General features: G+C 50.0%; 1 protein-coding gene across 11 annotated transcripts in view; it reads left to right on the forward strand.

The window, feature by feature from the left end:
* Akt2 (thymoma viral proto-oncogene 2) overlaps positions 1–22,637 on the forward strand; it is a 49,275-nt gene extending 26,638 nt beyond the window's left edge. For 7 of the 11 annotated variants that reach the window (XM_006539482.2, XM_030241998.1, XM_030241997.1 and 4 more), the window contains 11 exons: positions 19–130; positions 10,648–10,801; positions 11,107–11,238; positions 14,229–14,294; positions 15,010–15,078; positions 16,373–16,495; positions 17,850–17,978; positions 18,075–18,289; positions 18,734–18,821; positions 18,903–19,005; positions 19,873–21,264. In XM_006539482.2, the coding sequence (XP_006539545.1) occupies positions 19–130; positions 10,648–10,801; positions 11,107–11,238; positions 14,229–14,294; positions 15,010–15,078; positions 16,373–16,495; positions 17,850–17,978; positions 18,075–18,289; positions 18,734–18,821; positions 18,903–19,005; positions 19,873–19,952 (1,271 nt within the window). In that variant the 3' untranslated portion in view covers positions 19,953–21,264. Of the gene's footprint in view, positions 1–18; positions 131–10,647; positions 10,802–11,106; positions 11,239–14,228; positions 14,295–15,009; positions 15,079–16,372; positions 16,496–17,849; positions 17,979–18,074; positions 18,290–18,733; positions 18,822–18,902; positions 19,006–19,872 lie in introns of all 11 variants that reach the window. The other 4 variants (NM_001110208.2, NM_001331108.1, NM_007434.4 and 1 more) reach the window with 1 other exon arrangement.
* The last annotated feature ends 4,274 nt before the right edge of the window (positions 22,638–26,911 follow it).

A 26,911-nucleotide genomic window follows, 5' to 3' on the forward strand; every position in this document is an offset into this window, starting at 1 on the left:
TCCTGACTGTACCCACAGAATGCCAGCTGATGAAGACTGAGAGGCCACGACCCAACACCTTTGTCATACGCTGCCTGCAGTGGACCACAGTCATCGAGAGGACCTTCCATGTAGACTCTCCAGATGAGAGGTGAGTCTGTACCTCTCTGTGTGGCTGTCCTGAGGGTAGACAGGCCTGATATGAAGGCAAGAGGGATAGGTGAACAGAATCCTTTGGGATGCTAGTCTTCCTATTTTTTTCTTTAAGTTTTTTATTTTACATATATGAGTACATTGTTGCTGTCTTCAGACACACCAGAAGAGTGTATTGGGTCCCATTACAGATGATTGTGAGTCACTATGTGGTTGGTGGGAATTGAACTCAGGACCTCTAGAAGGGCAGCCAGCCAGTGTTCTTTACTGCTGAGACATCTGTCCAGCCCTTAGGATGCTATTCTTTACCTGGAGTCCTTCTGACATAGGATCTTTCCAACTGGAGCTGAGAAGAGCTGGGATGCTTGGTTTAAACACCCCCCACCCCCACCCCCACCCCCACGCCTACCCCCCACTTCTTCAGACTCTGGGAACATATCAGAGTCCTGGGAAGAAATGGAGTTCTTCCTGTTCATGACCCAGAGATTTGCCAGGTGTATTCCACATAAGCACTTTCACTGATTCTAGGGCACTGGTCCAGAGTCAGTTACAAAGATCAGTGTAGGGCTAGAGATGGAGCTCAGTTCTTGAGAGTCTCGCCTAGGATGCATGAAGCTGTGGCTTCAGTTCTCCAGTACTCCATAAACATGGCATGGCAACACATCCCTATAATCCCATCACTAGGGAGATGGAGGCAAGAGGTTTGCCCTTGGCTACATAGTAAGTTCAAGGCCAGCATGGCATACATGAAACCTTGTCTTACAAAAATGAATTTGAGCCAAGTGTGGTGGTGTGTGCTTGTGATCTCGGCACTTGGCAGACTGAGGCAGGAGAAATGCAGTTCTAGGCCTTTCTAGGCTACAGAATGGGATCAAGGTCAGTCTCAAGAGCTGTGGCCACCTCAGCCCCGTGTCCCAACCCCAACCCTGCAGCTTGCAGTTTCTGTGTTCCTGGCTTAGGATTTCTATTGCTGTGAAGAGGCACCATGACTACAGCAACTCTTTTTTTTTTTTTTTTTTTTTTTTTTTTTTAATGTATATAAGCACATTGTTGCTGACACACCAGAAGAGGGCAATTACAGATGGTTGTGAGCCACCATGTGGTTGGTGGGAATTGAACTCAGGACCTCTGGAAAAGGAGCCAGTGTGCCATCTGAGCCATCTCTCCAGCTTTCCACAGCAACTCTTATCCAGGAAAACATTTAATTTGGACTGGCCTACCAGTTGAGAAGTTTAGTTCATTATCATGGTAGCAGGAAGCGTGGCAGCCTGCAAGCAGGCACAGTGCTGGAGAAGCTGACAGTTCTGCATCCTGATCCACAGGCAGCAGAAAGGAACACTGCCACTCTGGGCCTAGCTTGAGCATAGGAACCACAAAGCCTGCCTCTACAGTGACACACTTCCTCCAGCAAGGTCACTCCTACTCCAACAAAGCCACCTCTTAATAGTGCCACTCTCTATGGGCCAAGCATTTTAATACAGGAATCTATGAGGGCCATTCCTATTCAGACCACCACAGTGCCCTTGAGCAATTAGAGCCAAATCGCACCACTCTGAACTTAACGCTTTCCCTGAAGGGTGTGTTTTGGGGAACCTTTCTAACTGTAGAGAGAGCAGCTGTGCTCTCACTCTGTTCTTTCATTTCTTTTGTAGCAGCCACACATGGGTGTCCCTGAGTTACTTAGCAAGTTCCAGGGCGATGTGGTTCCAGCCTTGAGCTCATTGTAGGATGTGTTCCTGTGAGGCCTAACATGTATGCCTTTGGTTCCAATACATAGGATGCATTCTTAGGGCTAAGACTGAGGCTCACAGGAGTCCACACTTGTAATGCTGAGGAGGGTTTCTGTCCGGCATGTCTGAAGTACCCTCCTAACCTTATGTTGTCAGCCGCTTCGGTTCTGAGTTGTCTGAGCAGGGTCAGGTTTGATTTGTGTGTGGATGAGGCTGCCCTTGAGGAGGGTCTTCGTTTTGTGAACTGTCTGTCCAGTGGTTTCTCTCTCTTCCCTGCTGGAGCTGGGCTGCTCTTCTCATTGATGTCTCTCTGTGGTAGACAGTCCTGCCTACTGTGGAAATGTTCTTCCTCCTACTCTGTCTTCTTGGACTTGGCTTTGAAGAGCACCCCTCTTGCTCGTCAACAAGGCAGAGCCTCTGCTGTACCTATGGGAACTCTGAGAAGGTTGGCCTAGACCTGCTTAGCATTTCAAATGTAGCAGTAGAGAAATAGAATGCGTACTTTCTTTACCTACAATCTTATTTTAGTAGGAACTTGTGTTGCCCATTGGCCTTGAATTGATATGTAGCCAAGGCTGGCCATCAACTTTTCATGCTCCTGCCTCTGTCTTGAAGTGTTTGGGACTGACCCTCTTGGACAGTGCTGTTCTAGAGCCTGCGTGAAACAATATCACAAGATCTTGGGGAGACCATGATCTATACTGTAATTATTGTTGCATATCTCCCCAAGTTAAAAATATATTTGTCTCACCACAGGGAACCGAATTATCATCTCAGGCCAACTGAGGTGTAACCCAGTTGAAAACTGGGGACCAAATATGGACTGCCAGCAAAAGCAGATGTAGGCTGATCGATGCTAGCCGTGGGTGTTGGGTGAGTGTGAAGGATGGGTAAGAGCTTGGCTCTTGAAATAGGAAAGCGAACAGTCATAGGAAAGCGAACAGTCCAGGAAATGGACTCAACAGAATATCCAGAGAGCAGGAGGTGAAACAACTCCAGTGTCCCAGGGACCTCAAGGAGTTCTGTGTTAGCAGAGAATCAAGGGACTGCGCTTGGAAGAGGGGAAGTAGAGGCGCTCAAAGCTGGAAGCTTGGCCAAAGCTTTGGCCCTCAGTGGAGATTCCTGCAGGGCTTGGCAGGCGCTTAATAAACTGGGGTTTGTCACAGGGTTGTTAAGAGATTCAGAGGATGATAAACAGGAAGCCTCGGGGCAGCAGTACCTGGCACTCACTGGGTCAGGCCTGGGAGAGGGCATTAACCACTGCCAGGGAGATCTGATTTCTGCTTTTTACGAGACAACTTGTCCTCAATAACAGAGAGATTGGGCCGTGCTAAGACCAGGATGAAGATTGGGCTTCTTATTCTTTCTTTCCTTGGTTCCCTCTGCTAATGGCGAGAATGCCTCTGCAGTGGCCCTGCCCTGGAGACCAAGCCCTAGATTCCAAAGGAAGGCAGAGCCAGAGACACAGAGCAAAGGGGCTTCCCCACTCTGTGGAGAGGGCTGGTGCTGTCCTTATTGCCTTGTTCACAGAGGCCCAAGTGTGAGTGTGAGTGTAGGGACTGCAGGATGGAGAGGCAGGAGACACTGCTGAGAAGATACTGACTAGATGCTATGACTTACACTTGCTGGGCTTCAGGTTCTTTCTTGGCCTTCCCCAGGTAGCTGGAACCTAGCAGCAGCCATTCTGCCATGCCCCCATCCCACCCCCAAACTCATAGAGATGCCTCCTGAATGTTGGGATTAAAGGCGAGTGTAAAAGGGAAGGGTTTTTATTGTAAATATGAGGGAGAACGGCCAGAGGCATCTGGAAGATGAGTACACTGACTGTCCATGGCCAGGAGAGAAGCCAGGAGCAGAACGGCGTGGTGCACGAGATGGGCGAGGGGGGAAAGAGCTCGTGCAAAAGAACGCAGAGGGAGGGGGAAATAGAGGAGCAGCAAGATGGAGAGGAGAGACAAGAACAGCGGCCGGCCGGGGTGCTGGAGAGATGGCTCAGCGGTTAAGAGCACGCCTGCTCTTCCAGAGGTCCTGAGTTCAAATCCCAGCAACCACATGGTGGCTCACTACCATCTGTAATGGGATACAATGCCCTCTTCTGGTGTGCCTGAAGACAGCTATAGTGTACTCATATACATAAAATAAATAAATCTTTAAAAAAGAACAGTGGCTGGCTTAGCTGAAATAGCAGGGAATGGGAGTCTGTGAGCTGGGGGAGTTTAGGGTAGAGAGGAGGTAAGAAGAGCTAGGATGGGCTCTGAAATGTGTAACAGGTGCTTGTAATACTGAGGGAGCCTGGAGGTCAGCTTACTTTGGTATGCTAATAGGCACCACAGAGAGCCATTTGTCTCTTCTGTCTGTTGGAATGTGGAGATCTGGAGTTTCCTTTGGACCTGACACCTGCCATGCCCAGCACAAGTGTGTTCTGATGCAGGGAAGTTTAGAGGCTACTCAGGAACCACCTAGACTCTGCAGCTCAGCTCCCACCACCACATCTAGTGTGCTTGTGTGTGTATGCTCGTGCATGCAAGGGGGTGGGGGTGGGGGGCATGTGTGCATGCTGTGAATTGCATGTGGGTCAGAAGTTATCTTGGAAGGAGAGCCGGTTCTTTTCTTCTACCATGAAGGGTCCATGGTTTGAATCAGGGACTTCTAAAGGGAAGTACCTTTACTGCTGAGCCACCTTGCCTGCCTTTCTTTTATATTATTTAAAGGCAGAGTTTGAGTTTATGCTCATACTTACTAGTGTTTTACTCTTCACTCAGCCATCTGCTAAGTACCTCTCTTAAAAATTCAGAATACCCCCGGGCAGCTATAGCACGCACATCTTTACTCCCAGCACTTGGGAGGCAGAGGCAGATGGATTTCTGAGTTCAAGGCCAGCCTGGTCATCCAGGACAGCCAGGGCTACACAGAGAAGCCCTGTCTCGAAAAACCAAAAAAAAAAAATTGAGAATGCCACTGTCCTGCTGGAGGTGATTGTACAGGATGCTCATCGCTAATCTCAAGTCCAGTCCTCCAACGCTTAGGACATTGCATCCTCGTGGTGCTCAGGGTATTTCAGATCTTAGAACAGCCTCTGTGTTCCTCACTCCCCCCATGTGTAGAATAAGATTAAGGTGCCCAGGCTGATGGGAGGCTAACAAGCTGCTTTACCATGGGGAATGACAGTAGCTGTCTCTGACTAGACAATAAAGTCTATGGGAATATTCTAAAATCCAAAGGACTCCAAGCTAGAAGCACTTCTGGTCCCAAGCCAGTACTTAATATATATATCCATATATACTTGAGGTTTCCTAGTTTAGTTCTGTGTGTGTGTGTGTGTGTGTGTGTGTGTGCGCGCGCGCGCGCGCGCGCGGGCGCGGGCATGCGTGCGTGCGTGCGTGCGTGCATGTGCACAGTACACTCTGTATAGAGTGCCTGCTTCTAGTCTCTACTGTCTAAGACAGTAACTCCCACTGAATCTGCAGCCTGCTGTTTCTGCTAGACTGACTAAGCCAGCTAGCCCTAGGCTCCTCCTGTCTCTGTCCCTTGGTTCTGTTACCCTCTGTCCCTGGGTACAGGTGCCTGGCTTTTTATGACAATGCTGGGGATCTGCACCCAGGTTCTTGTGCTTATACAGTAAGTATATCTCCTACTAAGCTGTCCCCTTAGTCCTGACAATGTTGTTTTTAAACATGGATTCACTCTAGGTACGTACTGCGTCTTGGACTTGGTCTCACCTGGTTCTCCCTTGTCTCTATTTTTTCCCCTTATGACAGTGATATTCTTTGTTTGTTTGTTTGTTTGTTTTTCGAGACAGGGTTTCTCTGTGTAGCCCTGGCTCCTGGAACTTACTCTGTAGACCAGGCTGGCCTTGAACTCAGAAATCTTCCTGCCTCTGCCTCCCGAGTGCTGGGATTAAAGGCGTGAGCCAACACTTCCCAGCAAGAATGATATTCTTGACAAAACAGGTTAGATGCTTTGTTTACTACCTCATGTTTTAAGTCGTTCTTTTTCCTTTGTTTTCCTGTGCCTCTCTTTGTCCTGTAAACCAGAAGTCGGTTTCAGTAGGGTTGACAGCTACAGCCCTGCTTGCTGATAGGGCAAATCAAGTTATATTGGAGTGTGGCCAGTCGCTTGTATATGAAGTGTCTGTGGTGGTACTTTTGGTCCACCACAGCAGAGTTTAAGAGATGGATGAAGCACAGGACTAGAAAAGCTTGAAATCAAACTCCCAGCTCCTTCACAGAGTTTGCAGCCCCCTGGTCTCAAGGGAGACGGTTAGCAGTATACCAGGTTAGTGTGCTCTTCATTACTGAGTCTAATTTCAATCACAGTGGGACCTGCAACTTCTGCAGGAGGCAGATCTGGCAAAGGTGGGCTGTTGAGAGCCGCATGGCCCCGGCCTGGCTCCCAATTCCCCAGCTAGGGCAGTGTGCTAGCCTGAATACGCATAGCTCCTCAGGTGTCTCTCCCCAGGCTCTAGAAGCCAGGTGAGGGATGACAGGGATCAGGAAAATACCATAGAAATGCCATAGCTGTGCTGGGCCAGGCAGGAAGGCCTGTTGTCTGTGCTGCCCCTCTGCTTGTTAGCGTGTCAGACTCTGTGTTCCTCATTCTTTCCATGTATAAAATAAGATGCCCAGGCTGATGGGAGCCAAGGGCTCCTTTACATGGAATGTAACAGTAGCTGTCTGCAATGGGAGGGGCAGTGGTGGTGGCTAGCGAGCAGGTCTTCTCTGGAAGGCGGCCTCAATCACAGCTTCCCAGGGGAGGCGTCCTTTGCCTTACTCCAGGGCTCCATGAGTGGTATCCTTTTGTCTGCGAACAAAAAGGATAAGGGAGTATTATCCTTTCATCCTCCTGAGCCCCTGCAAGGAACTGAGGTCTTTCACATAGGCCCTTGGGTCTCTGGCACAGAGAGGAGTGGCTGTGTGACACCCACCAGCCAGGTGTGGCTGTGACTGTGGAACTGCTGTTGACCACTGTCTATTGGCTGGGAAGGGCTTGGTGTCCCTGGGTCTTCTTTGGGAACAGGAAGGCATTGAAGTGCCAGCTTTGGGTGGGAGCACCCTCTGCCCCAGACACCATGTTGCAAACCCTTGAGGAGTGTTCTGGACCAAGGCCCTCACTTTTTCTCCAGAATTCTGAGTGCTGCAACCTTGCAACTTTGGTCCAGTTGGAACCAGATTGGTGGCTAGTCTGGAGGTGGGAGAGCCTCTTACCACAGCCTGCCTCCTGGTGCAGGCTCTTGTGCTCTAACCAGGTGTGTCCTAGATCAGGCCCTATCCATGTTGTCACACCTTCCAGAGGCCAGTACCTTCCAGGCTGGAGTTGTGAGATCCAGAGAGGAAACTGGGAGGAATGAACATGTAGAGACGAGACACTGTCCCTGCTGTCACCAGAAGCAACCCTTTGAGCTGTAGTCTATCTTCCTTTGTCAACAAAGGCAATAGTCACACTGTGCATCTTGGTCTGCAGTCTGTTTTGCCTTGTGACAGTCTCAAATCTCTGTGTCTGAAAGTCTTTTTATATATTTATACCACTTAGATCTGTAATTTTTAGTCCACCATCATAATACTAAATTGTGCTTAAAAACATTTTTTAGCCAGGTATGGGAGTACACACCTTTAACCCAGCACCTGGGAGGCAGAGGTAGGCAGATGTCTGTGAGTTTGAGGCCTGTTAGAAAGTTCTAGGGTAGCCAGGGCTATGTAGTGAAACCTGTCTCAAAAAACAAAACAAAACAAAACAAAACAAAACAAACCTACTTTTTAAAAATTACATTTAAAAACTTACACCCACCATAGCACATGTGTGGGTATCAGAGGGTAGCTTATGGGAGGGGTCTGTTCTCTCCTCCCCCTGGGTGAGTCCTAATTTGAAGTCAAGTAGTCAGGCTTGATGGCAGGAGCCTTTACCCCATGAGCCATGCCAGTTTCAAAGTCCGCATGTTAAAACACATAAGTATACAACTATGGTTCTATAAAGCAGAGCACAGTGTGTGTTTTCACTGCTATTCCCCCACCCTTAAGGTGTATGTTTTGGGAAACAAGAATATTAATACAGGGATTGGGCTCTAGGCAGTGACTTATCCAAGGAGGCCACAGGTTAAAACCAAGTAGGACATGCTGACTGCAGGCTTGGGAAGGGAAGAGGCTAGCACTGCCCTGCCCGGGGTGCACTGGCCTTGCTGGGGGTGGGGGGGCACTCTGGGGTCATGGGACCATTTATACCTACCAAGCCCCCAAACGGGTGCTGGGGCATGCCCCATGGAGAACAGGAAGAAGCAGGAGAGGGACAGTGGCTTTGCACTCGGGGTGCAGAGGCAGGCAGATCTCCGAGTTCGAGGCCAGCCTGGTCTACGGAGTGAGTTCCAGGACAGCCAGGGGACCGTGCCTTTAAAAAAAAAATAGTTCTAGGCTCTATAGCAAGACTCCATCTCAAAAAACAAAGAGCAGATGTTAACCCCTGTCCTTGTAGGGTTTGGGGGCCTCTGGTCTCTTGGGTGGTGAGGAGCAGTGTGCCAGCACTTGTCTGTGCACCTTGTCTCACAGAGCATGGTGTGAAAGTCTCATGTCTCTCTTCTCTCTTACAGATTGTGATTTCACAGGTAAAAGGCAGACCCCTCCTGACAGTAATAGGAACCCCCAAAGCTTGTTTCTGCTGCTTCAGCAAGCCTGGAGCTGAGCAGGAACTTTGTTACCCAGTGGCCCTGGGGAAGGCCACGGGTCATTTGAGAATCCAGTGACCAGGCTTGGAGCAAACTTGATGAGTTTTTCTTGCATCTGGGCTTGTTGTTTGAGCCCTGGGTGTGCCAGACAAGTGCTCTGCCACTGAGCTGCAGCCAGTCCCCATGCCATGTGCTTGTTTTTGTAACCTGAGTCTGTTTACTCTTTTGTGATATGGGGAAGGGAGGGGCTGTTCTGCATTTATTAGAGTCTGTCTCCTGGGCCTTTGCTTCCCAGCTCCCCATCCAGTACAACCAGGCCTTCCGAGCCCTGGGGAGGAGACCATTGTCTAACTCTGAGCCTGACCCTACATTGTTGGGCACTGTTCTTTCTTGCTGTAGGGTATTTTAGATCATCACAAATCTGTGTAGACCTGTCTCAGATTTGAGCTGCGCACATGAGCATCTCCCCACATACACTCACTCTCGTGTCTGTTCAGTGCTCCCCGAATCCCTTGTCTGAAACACTGCTGCCTTGCTCCATTGTTGCTAACATACCACTGTAACCGGTAAACCTCTCTGTGCCCACCCCAGCTCTGAATAATGATACGGAGACTTATTATATTTATAAGCTTTGGGCACTGTAGCTGGGCAGATTCTCAGCTAGTCTAACCTAAGAACATCAACTAGCCTCCTTCCCACCACGCGGCACATCACCATCTCAGCCTCATCCTGGAACCTGCTTCTTCATCCATGTCCACTGGCCACCCTCACATCTGGTTCCTACCTGAAACCCTCGCTTTCAGCCCAGAAGCCTTAACTCTCCAGCCCAGCCATTAGCCAGAAATTCGGCTGTTTATTTGACCAATCAGAAGGTGATGGAAAACAATGTTTATAAAATACCAGGGCAGGATATGCTTCACAGTAATGACAATACTAGGGTTGGCCCTACAGTCAGATCTCTGCCAGCACAGAAGTCAGCATTGGAATATATAAGGATAATTTTTACACAATGTACAAAAACAGTGCTCCAACATATCACCTTATGGAAGACACGCCATTTTAGATAATACCAGGAAATGACAGTACCCAGTTGGATCCAGACCAGTGTCCCAGCACGGATCAGTTTGCACTCTAGGATTCATCTTGGCACTCCCTGGTACCCATGGAAACAGCAGAGCACCTCAGCAGGGTGGGATTGGTTCCTCTGTGTGACCTTGCTTGCAGTCTTCCTGCCAGCAGATGGCAAGACTTCTTCGGGGCAGGGCTGGAGGGGGTCTTGAGCTCTCAGTGTCTTCTTAGTTCTTGGCTCTAGCCGAGCTGCCTGCCTTTGGTGAACGCGCTGGTTGTTGTGAGCATTGTTTCCCTTCGTTCACAGGCCTTTTCCTAGACAGATGCATGCAAAACACAGAGGTTAATGCAGACCACTTACAATTGCTGTTTGCTAGGCCAAAAATGGATGTGGCAACTGAGTGTTAAGCAGCCACATGTCTCCATGTGATTTCTGGTGATTTGGACTACCTCACAAAAAGAATGGTTTGCAAAGATCAAGACAGCAACTTCTAACCCAGGAATGCCAGAGCTGGCCTACTGTCCTCCGGCCAGCCCCATCTGCTGGGACTGGCTTCTCCAGCAGCACCTCTTCTGCGTGCCTGGCTGGCCGAGCGCTGCGGGGAGTCCTGTTGGCCAACTCTTGCCTCATGGATCTTTGGCTGCTGTGGCTCTTGGCTTCCTTTTATCTCTGCCCTCTTCACAGAGCATCAGTAGCTTGTCAGCCTGAGCTTCCCACTTGCTCTGAAGCATTCAGGGTAGCACCAGGTGCTCCTCCCAAAGACTGTGTGACTTCATAGTCTCAAGAGCCTTAAACAAATCTTCTCCGTCCTTTGATCGTCTCAGTGTCCTGATTCCCACCCCCATCCCCAGGCCAGGGTACCTGAGCAGGTGGACAATCTGTCTTCATGCCACTGCCTTCTCCACAGACTGAGCCTGCGCTAGTTAGGACCTGTCATTTCTGCCAGCCTGGGGTCTCATCAAGTGCTGAAAGGGGGTTGGTCCTCAGCTTGCCCTTTGTGCGCAGTGGAGCTATGGCTGCCAGGGAGAAATTCTCAGGATCTGTGTGTGTTTCATTTCCTACAGGGAAGAGTGGATGCGGGCTATCCAGATGGTCGCCAACAGTCTGAAGCAGCGGGGCCCAGGTGAGGACGCCATGGATTACAAGTGTGGCTCCCCCAGTGACTCTTCCACATCTGAGATGATGGAGGTAGCTGTCAACAAGGCACGGGCCAAAGTGGTAAGTACTGGTGGCAAGGAGCCAGGGGCTGGGGCTGCAGCAGCCCTTCCTGCCTGGGTTTCCACACAAAGTACACAGGGGTTCAGTAGGGGGCCTTCATGGCTTCTCGATGTAGGATGACCTCTGGCTATGGATGCTGTGGGGTGAGTGATGGTGCCAGGGCAAACTGCCTATCTGCTGCTTCAGCACACAGTTGCCATGTGTCCCCGACCACCTAGAAGCCCTTGAGCTATCGCTTCTTTTGGATTTCCTCTTCCTTGTTGCAATTTTGTCCCATGGGTCAAGTGCATTCTCCCTCCCCGCAGACCATGAATGACTTCGATTATCTCAAACTCCTCGGCAAGGGCACCTTCGGCAAGGTCATTCTGGTTCGAGAGAAGGCCACTGGCCGCTATTATGCCATGAAGATCCTGCGCAAGGAGGTCATCATTGCAAAGGTGGGCACTCGGGGTGGGGCCCGGGAGGCTGCTTCAGGAGTGTCCAGATAACCGTGCAGTAACTAGGTTAGCCCCGATTGTCTGTGGTTGTAGTTTGTGAAGCAGGGCAGCCTCAGTTCTGTAAACAGAGTTTAGGAGGCAACAGCAAGAAAGCAACACAGAGGCAAAGCTGATTAACAGTGGGTTATCTCAGGCTACCTTTCACTGGGACTAAAAGCAGAGGAGACTTTATTATCACGAGGTCTCCTGTTTCAGGAAAAATCAATCTGTTTGCCCATCTCCTGCTGAGTCTGAAACAGTGGTCTGTAATGGATGAAAAAGGGGCTCCTTGGTAGGTATAGCACCTGATTGATAATACAAAAGGCACACAGTCCAGTCATAGCACTGGGCCTTGAGATGACAACAACCACCGATTACCGGTGGTGCACACATTTAATCCCAGCACTTGGGAGGCAGAGGCAGGCGAATCTCTGAGTTTGAAGTCAGCCTGGTCTATGGAAAGAGTTCCAGGACAGCCAGGGCTGCACAGAAAGACCCTGTCTCGAAAAAACAGGAAAAAAAAATAGATGACAATAGCCATCTCTTTTTTTTTTTTTTTTGGTAAGGAGTGAGGATGGATTCTGGGAATGGAGCCAGGGCCTTATATTTACCCCTGTAAGCTCTGTGCCACTGAGCCGTATCTGAGTGTCCTCAGGAGCCGCAGTCTGGTGCTATACCTACCATGCTTGGGAGCTCTTTCAGGCCTGGGACATTTGCTCCGCCATCTGATATTCTGCCCCCTCCCCCACCCTACCCCCCCACTCCACCCCCGTACATCCTGTCCCAAGTACCAGTCTCATGGGATGACTGTGTTAGGAGAAAGGCCTGAGCCCCTCGAACCCTGGGCCTCACTCAGCAGGTGCTGTTTAGGAGCTGAGTTGGGAAATGTGATCTATCAGGATCCCAGCCAAAGCAGTTCTTGTTGGTGTTATTTTGTTTGTTTGTTTTTGTTTTTGTTTTTTCGAGTCAGGGTTTCTCTGTATAGCCCTGGATGTCCTGGAACTCACTTTGTAGACCAGGCTGGCCTCGAACTCAGAAATCCACCTGCCTCTGCCTCCCAAGTGCTGGGATTAAAGGCAGGCACCACCACCGCCCAGCTCTTGTTGATTTTTTTTTTTTTTTTTTTTAAAGATTTATTTATTTATTATATGTAAGTACACTGCAGCTGTCCTCAGACACTCCAGAAGAGGACATCAGATCTTGTTACAGATGGTCGTGAGCCACCATGTGGTTGCTGGGATTTGAACTCTGGACCTTCGGAAGAGCAGTCGGGTGCTCTTACCCACTGAGCCATCTCACCAGCCCGATTTTTTTTTTTAAAGATTTATTTATTTATTATATGTAAGTACGCTGTAGCTGTCTTCAGACACTCCAGAAGAGGGAGTCAGATCTCGTTATGGATGGTTGTGAGCCACCATGTGGTTGCTGGGATTTGAACTCCGGACCTTTGGAAGAGCAGTCAGGTGCTCTTACCCACTGAGCCATCTCACCAGCCCCTCTTGTTGATTTTTAACACACAACTTTTTCTCTTTTGGTCTGTTGAGACAGGGTTTCTCTGTGTAGTCCTGGCTGTCCTGGAGCTCACTCTGTAGACCAGGCTGGCCTCGAACTCAGAAATCAGAGATCTGCTTGCCTCTTCCTCTTGAAGGCTGGGATTAAAGGAGTGCCCAGCAGAAGGAAAGGTTTATAATAAGCTTAATAGTAAAATTCTTACACAAAGTACAGTGCTCAAGATAAAGGGGACTCAGGGGTGGCCTGTGGAGAGCAGAGTGTCAGGTGCCCTGGAGTTGAAGTTGCAGGCCATTATAAGTGGCCTATTGAGGATGCTTGGGAATTGAACTTGGTTCTTCTGCGAGAGGAAACAAAGCTACTTACAGATTATTGATAAAACTGATCCAGAGCAGGGCTTGTCAGCTTTAGCACTATATTGTGGGCCACGTGATTCCTTAGTGTGGGGCTAGGAAGTTTAGCTGCGTCCCCAGCTGCGCATGCAGAGGGCACTCACAGCCTCCATTTGTGAGACTCAGAAATGATCTGATAGTCCCAGTGTCTCCTGAGTTTAAGCTCTTGCCCAGATTGTTGAGGTAACAAAAGGCATCTAGAAGCTCTGCTGTGGTCCTACCCTAGAGCATACACTAACTCCAGCTTTTGGGACAGTGCCCCACCCCTCCCCCCAGTGCCTCTCCATATGCTCATCCTGAGTTTCTGACAGAATGGGCCCAGAGCATATGTATTTCTACCCCGATGCCAGCGTGAGCCCTAGAAGGACTGCTAAGATGTGGAGCCTTCTCTGAAGTTGGGGTTCCTATGTTGATATGGTACCTGTGGGTGAGGGGTCACATACTGTCTGCTTATTCCCCCTCTAGGGGTCATGTTAGAGCTGCTTCGTGGTGACAGATTGCGTAGAGTTTGCAACAGGAACGGTTTTGGCTGTTTTATATGTTTCAGTTCATGGATGCAGTCTTGTGTGGCTTTAGGCCTGTGGGGACCTTCATTGCATGTACATTACAGAGCACATGGCAGGGAGAGCTAGGAAGTAAAGGGAGAAGAGGCTCTGGGTTCCCAGTGTCTCTTTTAAGGGCACAGGCACAGTGACTAGTTTCCTCCCATTAGACTATGTCTCCAAAGTCTCCCAATTCCCAAGAGTGCTGTAGGTGGGGACCAATACCACATCTTCAGCACTTGGGCCTTTAGGTCATTGAAGATTCAAGTGGTAGTGGAATGTTGGTGGCTGACCTGGGTTCAAGTGGTGCTAGCCTCGACTCTCAGTTGTGGAGTCATCAGCCGTTCACCTTGTGCTTTCGAAGTCACCCTTGTCTAGGCTGCCATTTGGGCCTGAAAAGGGCCCTGTTCCTATTCCCCAGTTTGGGGAGGTTTCATCTGGATTTTGTTCCTTGGTGACCGCAGGTTCTCATGTGTCCCTGCCACTCATCTATACTGTCTGTCCACAGGATGAAGTCGCCCACACAGTCACAGAGAGCCGGGTTCTGCAGAATACCAGGCACCCCTTCCTTACAGTGAGTTTCCTCTCCTTGCCAACCCTTGAGAAGGAGATGTTATAGGCACGGCTTTAGTGTAGGCCAGGCAGGGCATCACTGGGCTCCCAGACTGCTTGAACACTGGGACACTTCATGGTGGTTACTTGGTGGCCATCTTTGGGAGTGAGAGGTGCTTAGCCCAGCTGGCCAAAGTGAGAAGACTGCATTTTGTAAGAAACCTCAGTCACAAACATGCCATCACGGTGTAGCCTTTGACTCCAGCTGAGTAGATATGGACGGTAGCTTTGAGGCTGTGTCTCTGTGAAGTCCTGGGTTCAGTGCTATGTTATGTGATCCCTCAATGTAGAAGGCAGAACCGGAGAGCTTGTGTATTTTGTGAGCAGAGGAGTTGTCAGGGCTTGGGGAGGAACCCTGTAGGACTCCATAGAACACAAGTTGAGAGCTGCTGTAGACTGACAGCCTGGCTGTCTTGCCTTGGGAGTTAGCACCCAATGCATTGTCACTCTGAGCCATAGCAGACGAGGTTTGTGTGATACAGTGCACAGCTCTGGTGTGATGTCTTTTACAGAGGAGAGCTGGGGAGACAGCTCTGGGTGGTCAGAACCTATCTCTTCCCCTGGACATGCCTAGGACTTGAACCCCTCTGACCCAAGCAGGCCCGGGTGTGGTGTGCCAGTTCAGGTCCCTGCCTTCCAGCTGGCAGAGAGAGCTTTCATTCTGGTTCCCTTCACAGGCCCTCAAGTATGCCTTCCAGACCCATGACCGCCTATGCTTTGTGATGGAGTATGCCAACGGGGGTGAGGTGAGCTATGGCACCTGGCCAACTTTTAGTGGTGGTGAGGGAGGTGAAAAAGACCTAGGTGAGAAGGGGATATGCTTGTGCGTATGTGGGGGGAGGGGCAGAGGGAGAAGGGAGGTTTATTGAATGTCATCAAGTGCTCCCCTGCCAGCCCTGAAGCAGATGGGGGACAGACTGGGGCAGGCTAAGTGAGTGACTCACCCAGGTTCGCACTGCTGCTATGTTGCCGGGCAGTATTCAAAGCCAGGTACAGAGGCTGCTGTGTAGTAGACTATCAGGCCCGGGAATGTGTGCCTGGGGATCCCTGAGAAAGCACGTGGGCCTAGGCCCCAGCCCAGTCCCATGCCTCTGTCACTGCATCAGTGACACCCACTACCACACCCCACTGCCCTCTCGTTGGCACCTGCCACTCACTGCTTTTGCTCCAGCCCTGCTTGCTCACTTATTAATAGCTAATTGGTTAATGTGCTTATTTGTTTAATTTTAGGCAAATCTCATTCAGATAGCCCATTCTCATTCCATAGCTAAGATTGGCCTTGAATCCATGATTCTCTTGTTTCTACCTCCCATGTTCTGGGATTACACACTATACACACCAGCCTCATCCTTAGCTCTTTTTTTTTTTTTTTTAAGATTTACTTATTGTATTTATATGAGAACACTGTAGCTGTCTTCAGATCTTTTGTTTTGTTTTGTTTTGTTTTCTGAGACAGGGTTTTTCTGTGTAGTCCTGGCTGTCCTGGAATTCACTTTGTAGACCAGGCTGGCCTCGAACTCATAAATTCACCTGCCTCCCGAGTGTTGGGATTAAAGGTGTGCGCCACCACGCCCGCCCCCCCCCCCTTTTTTTTTAAGATTTATTTATTTTGTGTATGAGTACACTGTAGATATTTTCAGACAGACCAGAAGAGGGCATCACATCCCATTACATATGGTTGTGAGCCACCATGTGGTTGCTGGGAATTGAACTCAGGACCTTTGGTAGAACAGTCAGTGCTCTTAACTGCTGAGCCATCTCTCCAGCCCCAGCTCTTTTTAAAAAAAAAAAAAAAAAAGTCTTGTGTACCTGAGGCTAGTCTCAAACTCACCCTGTAGCCAAGGCTGGCCTTGAATGAAACTCTTGCTGTTTCAGCCTCATTGCTGAGGTTGTGGTAGTCCCATTATGCTGGATTGCACCTTTTCTCTCTTGTTTGCTCTTGTGCCTATGCTGGAGCCTGTCTGCTCTGGGGCATATCATGCATGGCCTGCGGGGCCAGGTCTCTGGGAACCAGTGCTAAGACCTGGCCTTCTCTTGCAGCTGTTTTTCCACCTCTCTCGGGAGCGAGTCTTCACGGAGGATCGGGCGCGCTTTTATGGAGCAGAGATTGTGTCAGCTCTGGAGTATTTGCACTCGAGAGATGTGGTGTACCGTGACATCAAGGTGAGAGGATGGTCTGGAGGTCGAGGGTCGGATGGGGTGGAGTGCACAGGATCTGGGATATCTCATGGCACACACCTCAGATAGTTCTACAGTGAAGACCTGTGAGTACCCCAGGCTACAGCTGGGGTGTCAGTTGGAACCATCCAGAGCATAACTTGGCAGTGACACCAAAACTATGTGCCAGCCATCGGCCCTTGTGCACACCAGACATGGGGCCATGTGTTCAGCCGGGAAGGTGTGCACATGCTCAGAGCAGCACTGTTCATGCTGCCAAACAGTGTGCACCATGGGCGTGCCATTGTCCAGGGGAACTCTGGGTAGCAGAACAAGATACACAGTGGCTGTGGCTGCATCCCATTAAGGGAAAGGGACCAGAGCCGATGATGAACTTTCATAGGTGGATGTGGAATGAAGCTTGGTGAAGCTTGGGGGTAGAGTGCATGAGGCCCTGCTTCTCGGCCCAGCACAACACACAGACCCGAGAGAACCAAGTCAAGGAAGAGTTGTTGATAACTGGGCTCCCAGGGTTCTACCAGAAACTGGGCTGTAGACACCAAGGCCTTATTGAGGTATCATGTATGTACCTGGGCTGTAGACACCAAGGCCTTATTGAGGTATCATGTATGTACCTGGGCTGTAGACACCAAGGCCTTATTGAGGTATCATATATGTACCTGGGCTATAGACACCAAGGCCTTACTGAGGTATCATGTCTGTTGTGAGCTTTATACTATCTCCTAGTATGTGTTTCATAACTAAAAGAATATCTGAGCCATGCATTGGCAGTGGTAGCCCATGCCTTTAATCCCAGCACTTGGGAGGCAGAGGCAGGCGAATTTCTGAGTTTGAGGCCAGCCTGGTCTACAAAGTAAGTTCCAGGACAGCCAGGGCTATATACAAAGAAACCCTGCCTTGAAAAACCAAAAAAAAAAAAGAAAGAAAAAGAAAAAGAAAAGAAACAGAAATCCACAAATCCACAGGGCATGTGTTATGGCCCCTTATACCCCAGAAATCCCTGATGTGACAGCTTGTCACCCCAAACTACTGCCTCTACAGCAGTGGTTCTCAGTCTTCCTAATGCTGTGACCCTTTAATGCAGTTCCTCATGTTGTAGTGAGTCCTAATCACAAAATTATTTTCATTGCTACTTCATAACTGTAATGTTGCCGCCATTATGAATCATAATGTAAATATGTGTTCTCTGATGCTCCTAAGTGACCCTGATCGAAGAGTCATTTGACCCCAAAGGGGCCAAGACCCACAGGTTGAGAAGCTCTGCTTTAGTGGGAAAGAAACTCTGGGATGGTCTGTCCCTCATATATTGGCTTTTGTTGTTGTTGTTGTTTTTAAACAGCTGGAAAACCTTATGTTGGACAAAGATGGCCACATCAAGATCACTGACTTTGGCTTGTGCAAAGAGGGCATCAGTGATGGAGCCACCATGAAAACCTTCTGTGGTACCCCGGAGTACTTGGCGCCTGAGGTGTCTTGGGCTGGAGGCAGGGAGCGTGCAGGCTAGGGTGGAGGAAGCCAGGGGGTGGAGCCCCTCTAGCCTGGCTTCTTCTCCTTCCTCCCTCAGGTGCTAGAGGACAATGACTATGGGCGAGCAGTGGACTGGTGGGGGCTGGGTGTGGTCATGTATGAGATGATGTGTGGCCGCCTGCCATTCTACAACCAGGACCACGAGCGCCTCTTTGAGCTCATTCTTATGGAGGAGATCCGCTTCCCGCGCACACTCGGGCCAGAGGCCAAGTCCCTGCTGGCTGGACTGCTGAAGAAGGACCCAAAGCAGAGGTGTGGCCTGGGAGTGCGTTGTCCCCTTAGCAACCCCAGTGGCCCCACAGGATACACCTCCCTGCACTGCCTCTTCTGAGGGGACACAGGAATACAGCATTCCTATGGCCAGCCTAAGGTCACAGGACTGTATAAGGTTGAGCCAGTGTGTGAGCTGTCTGCCTTGTAGGCCTACCCACTACCCTGTCACCTGTTCATGGATAAAGATGAGGCCAGTTATGAGACCACCTTGTCCTAAATTGCCTCCTCCCTGCCTCTGTCCTAAGCCATGAGCTCCCCAATCCTAGGTCTCCTCAGAAAAGGGGTTTGTGGTAGGAGAGACTAGCAAACTCGGTGCAGTGCAGGGGCCTTGACCGTGGGTTGTATGTGCCTTTGCTTTGAGCCTGGCTTGTAGAACCTGCAGTTTCGGGTGCTGGGTGGTTGATGATGGTTGTCTCTGCCCAGGCTCGGCGGAGGTCCCAGTGATGCGAAGGAGGTCATGGAGCATAGATTCTTCCTCAGCATCAACTGGCAGGACGTGGTACAGAAAAAGGTGAGTCCCCTTGCCTGCCTCAGGGGCCCTCACCTGCCCACTGGGGACCTGCCATTGCTGACTCTGGGCTCCTCTCCACAGCTCCTGCCACCCTTCAAACCTCAGGTCACTTCAGAAGTGGACACAAGGTACTTTGATGACGAGTTCACCGCCCAGTCCATCACAATCACACCCCCAGACCGATGTAAGTACCTGGGACCCCATGGTCCCTGGGTCTGACTAGATGGCCGAAAGGTAGCTACGGTCTGGCCTGGCTTCTGCTTGCCAGGAGGACCTTGGTTGGCTGTCTTTACTGTGTCTGACAACTTTCCTCTAAGATACGCTTGCAAAGCCTGCTGTTGCTGTAAGGATCGTCAAGGACTATGGCTAAAGTATGTTCTGGGGTTTAGGGACACCCTGGTCTTTGGACTGTGTTCTTGATCTGAAGCTACTCCAAGGCCGGCCACTCAGGGGGTCCCCCTGTCCTGGGCTGCCCAGAGCCCACAGCTTTCCTGGGATCCCAGGGCTAGGGAAGCCTGAGAAGCTACCTGGCCTGGCTGTGTGGCAGCCAAAAGTGCATTCTGGGCAGGAGTGGCTTCTGGGTACCAGCAATGAGGGCATCTTGCAGGAAAAGGATAGGCAGTGGACAGGCAGATGGGGCAGGGGGTTAAAGTAGAAAGTTCTAGGGGTCACCTGGGAAATGGAGGAGACCTCAGCCATGGGAACTTCTGTAAGTAAGTGTTCTGTGTGTTAGGGACAGAATTACGCCAGGGCTATTGACAGTCCCTTGGTGCAAGTGAGTATGGGTGGGAATAGGCCAGGCTAGACCCTGGTGGTAGAGGGTGCTGGGGAGGGGGAAAGACATTCAGAAGACCCAGCCAGGGAAGGAAGCCACAGCTAAGGCCTCTCCAGAAGCAAGCTGCTTGCCTCTGGCGCTAGTGCTGTGGGCCACCACTCTAGTGCAGGCTTTCCTGGAGTCCCAGCATATTCCTTTCTGGGTGCTTTCCCAGTGAGGTGGGGTGGGCAAGACTGCTGCTCCTTCATCTTCATGAATCTCCACCCAATCCTACAGATGACAGCCTGGACCCGCTGGAACTGGACCAGCGGACGCACTTCCCCCAGTTCTCCTACTCAGCCAGCATCCGAGAGTGAGCAGCCCTCTGCCACCACAGGACACAAGCATGGCCGTCATCCACTGCCTGGGTGGCTTTTTAAAAAAAAAACTTTATTTTGCCTTTTGGTTTGTGTTCCCTTCCCTGTCCCCTCATCCCAAATCCAGTTTCTTCTTCAGTCCTTGCTCAGACTTAGTGGTCCTGGCGGCCCTCTCCTCTGGGCTCCCCTCTGTTCCAGGTGAGCGCTGGGGACCGCCCAGGGACAGGCTGTTGGGAGGATGGAGAGTGAGGTCATTCCTCACCACTAGCCTCCAAGAGGGTGAAGTGGGGAGCCATGGGGTCACATGGATTTGGAGGCACGCCAGCGGAGGACACATCTAGAAGTTCCCCTCACTCCCAGCACCTCAGCTGCCTTCCATGCTGTCCTCTGGGCAATCTTATCTGCTGCCACCCCACCTGGGGCACAAAAGCAGTAATGTCCAGGGACAGGCAGAAGCCTTTGGAAGCTGAGGGGTCTGGGTTTGCTTCTATGGAGAATGGATCTTCAAGGGGGATCCAGGAGCAGGAGCTGCCTTCCTCTTCCTCCCAAGCTACTCTCTTGATTCTCAATAAAGCAGGAGGAATGTTCGGGGGCAGCCCTCCTGCCCACAGCCCAGTGCCTTACCAGGGCTTCCTTCTAGCCAGCCTTGCCTCCCGCTCGGCCCCTTTGGATGGCTCCGTTCTCTGCCTGGGGCAGAGGGAAGCCAACCTTGGCTGTTACACATCTCACACCAAGACAGTATTGGGCCCCTTGGACTTGACTGGGGTCTGAGGGGACAGAGATGGGGATAGGTGTCTGATACACAATGGGGTGGAGTCTGCCTCATCTCCAGGGCACCTGTTCTGGAGCCTTAAAGTGAATGTTTGAGTTAGAGTTGTGTCAGTGCTGTGGGTGCGGGTGTGCACCTGACCTAGCAGTGAGCATCCCAGGCTCCTGGGATGCTGGTGCCCACAGCTGTATGCAGCACTTGTGTGAGTGGGCTCAGGCTCAGCCCCAGCCTGAGTGTTTGATCCCACGGGGTGCAGTGAGTGCAGGCGATGTGCCTGCTGCTCTGGCCATGTCTCTCCCTCCTCAATAGCTCTGGGTTTTTGGAAATGAGTTCTCCTGGTTTTGCTCTCCCACCACACCCCCAGAATAGGTGGATTTCAGAAAGGCAGTAGGGTGGGGTGGTTGGGATGGTTATGGGGGTCATCTGTTTTTTACTTTGTATGTGTGTATGTTTATCTGAGAGTTTTCGCCCATCCCTGCTGGCCTTTCCTTACTCCTCGTATTTGTACGGTACAAGCAATAAAGACACTCATTTCAGACCAGGGCCCAGTCCACATTTCCTTAGCCACCCCTTCTGTCCTGGTACTGGAGTGCCAGAGTAGCATGCACCATTTATTACCTGCTCTGCCTTATTCTGAGGTCCATGGAGCCATGGGGATGGAAGAGATGGCCGTGAGAAAGTGGGTGGTGGATCCCGGCTGCAGAGAGCGGCGCTGCAGAGGAAAAGGTGGCTGGGTGGTTTCTGTTGGGTAGGGATGGCTCGGACCCTTAGAAGCTGCCAGATTGGGGGCAGCAGTGCTGAGCGGCTCTAAACAGGAAGCACGAGCGCTGTGGCAGCAGAGGGGTGGTTCATTCACTTGGCCTCTGAGCCCTAAACAGCTTCTGTGTGGAACCAGGAAGCCTTAGTGTCCCCAAATGCCATCATAAAATCTGTGACTTAACAGGGCTTGTGACTCCCAGCAGGAACACCCGGACATTTGATTACAGCTGCACTGGTCTAGGACTGAACCCCATGCTGAACCTGTGGGTTGTGGGGCTCACTGGGGTACTTGCTCCTTTCCCATACCCAGGTGCCAGGCACACAGGGCCTGGTGCAGATGGATTTGTTCCAGGATTTACTAGAAGACGGGGCACCACAAGCATGGCGATCTGAGAACTGGAAAGCGGGCTGTGGGAAAGCAAGGCCAGTTTAGACACCTGTCCCAACTGCAGAGAAGACTGCGTGCGGCCCAGGTTGGGTGTCCCGTAGCTCTGATAGGAGAAGGTGGAGCCTTGCTGGGGTGTTAGAGTTCACTGTAGTCTTTCACTCTAGCCTAGGAAAAAGAAAAATGCTTTGCATTCCCCTGTCACAGCACCTCAGTCACCTTGTGTGACTCATCTCCCAGCAGGACACGTTCCTGCCTACCTCTGGTTTTCAGCAGCTCCGCGAAAGGAGCTCACAGTCAGCTGTTCCTGTAGTGAACACACGTGTCTACGCTGCTTAGTGTGAGGGACAAAGTTTTCATAAAAGTTTTCACTGGAATCCTTTACAAGGCTCACTTCAAACATTTCACAAGGTTTTGTTTCTCCCCAATCTGTGTGTTTATAAGAGCATCAGGGAGAAGTGAGCCCCCACAACCCAGGCTGCAGTGGCATCACTGTGCACTTTGCCATGAACCCTTGGCCTGCCTTTTGTGCATCCCTCATTCTTGCCAGCTGCAGCCGTGCCTGGGCTATGCCCCTTTGCCACCATACCTTAGGAATTTTGCAGATGTCCTCAGTCTGCTGGGTCCTTGAGGAAATGAGACTTGGGTATCAGGGGACTCTGTGGCCTTGTGGTCCCAGTTGCTTCACAAGGCTGCATGGGCGTGTACCTTCCATCACTAAGATCTGCTATCATCAGTGCTGTAATCAAAAATAAAAATAAGGCTCCATCTTGCTGTGCTTGTACTTTGGTGTTTATGGCCTGCATCCTGTGATCTTTGAATGGACTGGCTGGTTTTGAAATGGTTTCAGATCTAAAGTGGTACTGGTCAGGAATGGTGGCCATGCCTGTAGTCCCAGTATGGGGTGCGGTGGGAGGTAAAGAAGAGGGATTACAGGGTTAAGCCTAGGGTATATAATGAGACCGCCTCAGACTTCAGAGATGGGGATGGAGTAAAGGAAACAGCAGATAATTCCAGGACCTGCGGTAGGAGGAATAGGATGAGCCAGTAGCATCTCTTGGACCTACTTAGTTCAGGGACCCAGTTGGCAAAGTGCGTGCCATGCAAGAATGTAGTCCCAGCTGGTCGTGGTGGCACATACCTTTAATCCCAGCATTTGGGAGGCAGAGGCAGGTGGATTTCTGAGTTCGAGGTCAGCCTGGTCTACAGAGTGAGTTCCAGGACAGCCAGGGCTATACAGAGAAACCCTGTCTCAAAAAAAAAAAACAAAAAACAAAAAAACAAAAACAACAACAAAAAAAAAACACAAAACAAAACAAAACCAAAAAATGTAGTCCCCAAGTGTGGCTTGATGGCTAAGAACTCTTACAGGATAGCAGAATTGTGTTTCCAGAACTATGCTGGGCAGCTCATAACCACTTGTTTCTCTGATGCCCTCTGGTTTTCATGGACAATACACTGGAATAGACATAGAAATAAATTTATTTTATTTTTTTGGTTTTTCGTGACAGGGTTTCTCTGTGTAGCCCTGGCTGTCCTGGAACTCACTCTGTAGACCAGGCTGGCCTCGAACTCAGAAATTCACCTGCCTCTGCCTCTCGAGTGCTGGGATTAAAGGCGTGCGCCACCATGCCCGGCAAAAATTTTTAAATGGGGGTGCAGTAGTGACCTGTGCTTGTAATCTCAACACTAGAGAGATGGAGACCAGAGCATCTTTGGGCCTTGCTGGCCAGACATTTCAGCTAAACAAGTTCCAGGTTCAGCGAGAGATCTGTGTCACAAAGTGGGAGGCTGGAGAGATGGGTCAGGAGGTAAGAGCACTACCTGCTCTTCCAGAAGACTAGGTCCCATGTCGAGCTCCCACATGGCAGCTCACAACCATCTGTCATTCCAGTTGCAGAGGATCTGGTGCTGTTTTCTGGCTGCCACGGTGCCCAGCATGCACAGTACACAGGCAATACACATTAAATAATTTTAATAAGGTGAGAGGTGATTGAAGATTCCAACCCTCCAGTCTTCAGAGGTTTGTGCACACAAACAGTAGGGCTGAGGCAGTACATCAGTGACAGCATGTGTGAATGTACAAAGCTGTGCATTTGATACCCAGCACCAACAATAGCCCATAGGAATAAGTAGATCCCAAGCCAGGCGGAGATGGGGCATGGTTTTAGGAGACAGAGGCAGGCAGATCTGCGTTTGAGGCCAACCTGATCTACAGTTAGTTCCAGGACAGCCAAGACTACATAGGGAAACCCCGTCTCTAAAAGAACACACACACAAACACAACTCAGTAGTGAAGGGAGCCTAAGGACACCAGAGCCAAGAGGGGACACCTAGCAAGCAAGCCCCAGACAACACAACACTATAATATTCAACGCTCTCTGACGAGTCATGGGAAGGTCCGATAGATCTGCCTCCACGTAATAAGCCTTTCCTGGGACGGAGGCTGTACATTCTCAGAAAAGACAGTTAATATGGTTTGGATTCGATGTGTGTCCCAGAATGCTAACTAGTATGTGTGTATGGCTTGGTCCCCGGCTGCTGGTGCTTTTCAAGAGGTAACTGGGTCATGGTGTGCCAATCTCATGGGTTAAGCCACAAGCATGCAGCTGAATGGGCTGTTAGGGTCTGGAACTGGTTGGAGGGAGCAGGTCTGTCAGCTGTTATGGCTCCCTTCTGCTACCTGCCTGCCTGTTGTGAAGCAATCAGCCTTATTTTTTTCATGCTCTCTTGCTACTGTGTCCTTTTTGCTGTGGACCCACAGTGACAGGGGCTATACAGCCATAGAGTGAGACCTCTGATGGTACCAGCTGAAATAAATGCTCCTAAGTTGTCTTTGTTAAGTATCTTGTAATGGTAGTGGGAAATTTGAGACTATTTTGCAATGTAGCACAGACTGGCCTGGAACTCGAGATCCACCTGCCTCTGCCTACAGTATGCTGGGATTACAGGTATGTACTGCTGTGGTCAGGCTACAGCAGTGGATTTGTTTACTTTTGAAATAGGTCTCATGTAGCCCAGACTGGCCTCAGAATCACTGAAATGACCTAGGACTCCTGATCTTCCTGTCTCTGCCTCCCAGGTGCTGGGATTTCCAGAGGGCCCCACCATGTCTGGCTGCAATATAAACTCGATGAACGTTTCTGACAGTGTCAGTGTTAACCGTCAGTCTTGTCTGTCAGCAGAGTGTGTTGCTGTGCTCATTAAAATGGTGCTTTATTTCTTCCATCTTCCTTTCCCAAATACGTAACCAAGGCTAAGTGAAGGAAACCAAGATCAGGCAGATGTCTGACCAGTACTGAAGACTGACAGGGAAAGGAGAACATCCAAGAGAAACCCCCATCACAATGGGCCCTTGGATGGAGTCCAGGGTGAGAAAGATGATGCTCGGTGTATTAGGGGTCTCTAGACGAATAGAACTAACGGTGTGTGTGCTCACGTGTGTGCATGTGCACACGTGTATGGGGGGGGGGAGGGAGAGAGAGAGAGAAATTTATTAGGATGGCTTACAGGCTGTGGTCCAGCTAGTTCAACAATGTCTACCAACAGAAGGGCCAAGAATCCAGTAGTTATTCAGTCCACAGGAGTGGATGTCTCAGCTGGTCTGGAATCCTAAAGAAGTTGGCTCTAATGTCAGTAAAGGAATGGACTTGCTAGCCAAAGCGAGAGCAATCTGGCAAAAAAAATAAACGCTTCCTTCTTGCATGTCATTTATATAGGCTGCTAGCAGGAGGTATGGCCTAGATTAAAGGTGGAGCTTCCCACCTTGAAAGATCCAGATTAAATTTGGTGTCAGTGGTACACACACCTTTAATGCCAACACACAGGCAGGCAGATATCTGGCCAGGCTTGTTTACAGAGCAAGTTTCAGGACAGCCAGAACAACACAGAGACCCTGTATTAGAAATCCAGAGGAGGAGGAGGAGGAGGAGGAGGAGGAGGAGGAGGAGGAGAAAGAAGGGAGGAGGAGAAAGAAGGGAGGAGGAGAGAAGAGGAGGAGGAGATAACTCACAGGTGTACCCAGCCACTAGAGTTTCACTTAATTCTAGATGTGGTCAGGTTGACAAGCAAGAATATAGACATCACATGGGAGGAAGGTGAGTGAAGCAGTTTAGCTACTAACAGATCTATGCTTGTTGCAATATGTTAATAATGGGGAAGATGGGGGATTGGATATCATATAGCTTTCTGTAACTCCTGAAGTAAAAACTGCATATATGCTGGGATGTAGTCCCCTGGTAGAAGACTTGTTCAGAGTGGACAGGGCTCTGGTTTCAATCTCCAAGGTTGCAGAAGGATACAAAACACCCTGTTCTTTGTTCTTCCACACTTGGCCACATTCAGTTTTTCTCCAGCTCTTCCATGTTTCAGTATTTGTCTATAGACAAGAATGTCCTTTTACTCAAGGACTTACCACCAAGGTAGGAAAGAAAGTTACTGTTGACACACTGTTCCCTTTCCACAAACCTTTATCAAATTTTAGTCAAGTGCAATGTTCCTGCCTTTTAAAAATATCCCAGGGGTGGAGAGATGGCTTGGCAGTTAAGAGTGTTTACTGTGCTTGCTAAGGACCCAGGTTTAGTTTCCAGTACCCACACTGGGTAGCTCACATCAGCTCCCTCTAGAGGGAATCTGATGCCCTCTTCTGTCCTCTGCTGGTACTTCTCATATGAGTCACATAAACACAGGAAGGCACATTTACACAAACACATGCTGACACACATATAAATCTTACAAAATATTGGGGGGGGGGGTCAAGTTCACTGACTGCTTTTCCTAAGTAGCAGGTAGCTCAAAACCGTCTATAATTCCAGTTGCAGGAGCTTGAATGCCTACCTCTGACTTCCTTTTTTTTTTTTTTAAAGATTTATTTATTATATATAAGTATACTGTAGCTGTCTTCAGACATTCCAGAAGAGGGCACCAGATCTCGTTACAGATGGTTGTGAGCCACCATGTGGTTGCTGGGAATTGAACTCAGGACCTTTGGAATAGCAGTTAGTGTTCTTAACCACTGAGCCATCTCTCCAGCTTCCCTACCTCTGA

This window comes from Mus musculus, chromosome 7 (assembly GCF_000001635.26).
Source record: "Mus musculus strain C57BL/6J chromosome 7, GRCm38.p6 C57BL/6J".
Classification (NCBI taxonomy): domain Eukaryota; kingdom Metazoa; phylum Chordata; class Mammalia; order Rodentia; family Muridae; genus Mus; species Mus musculus.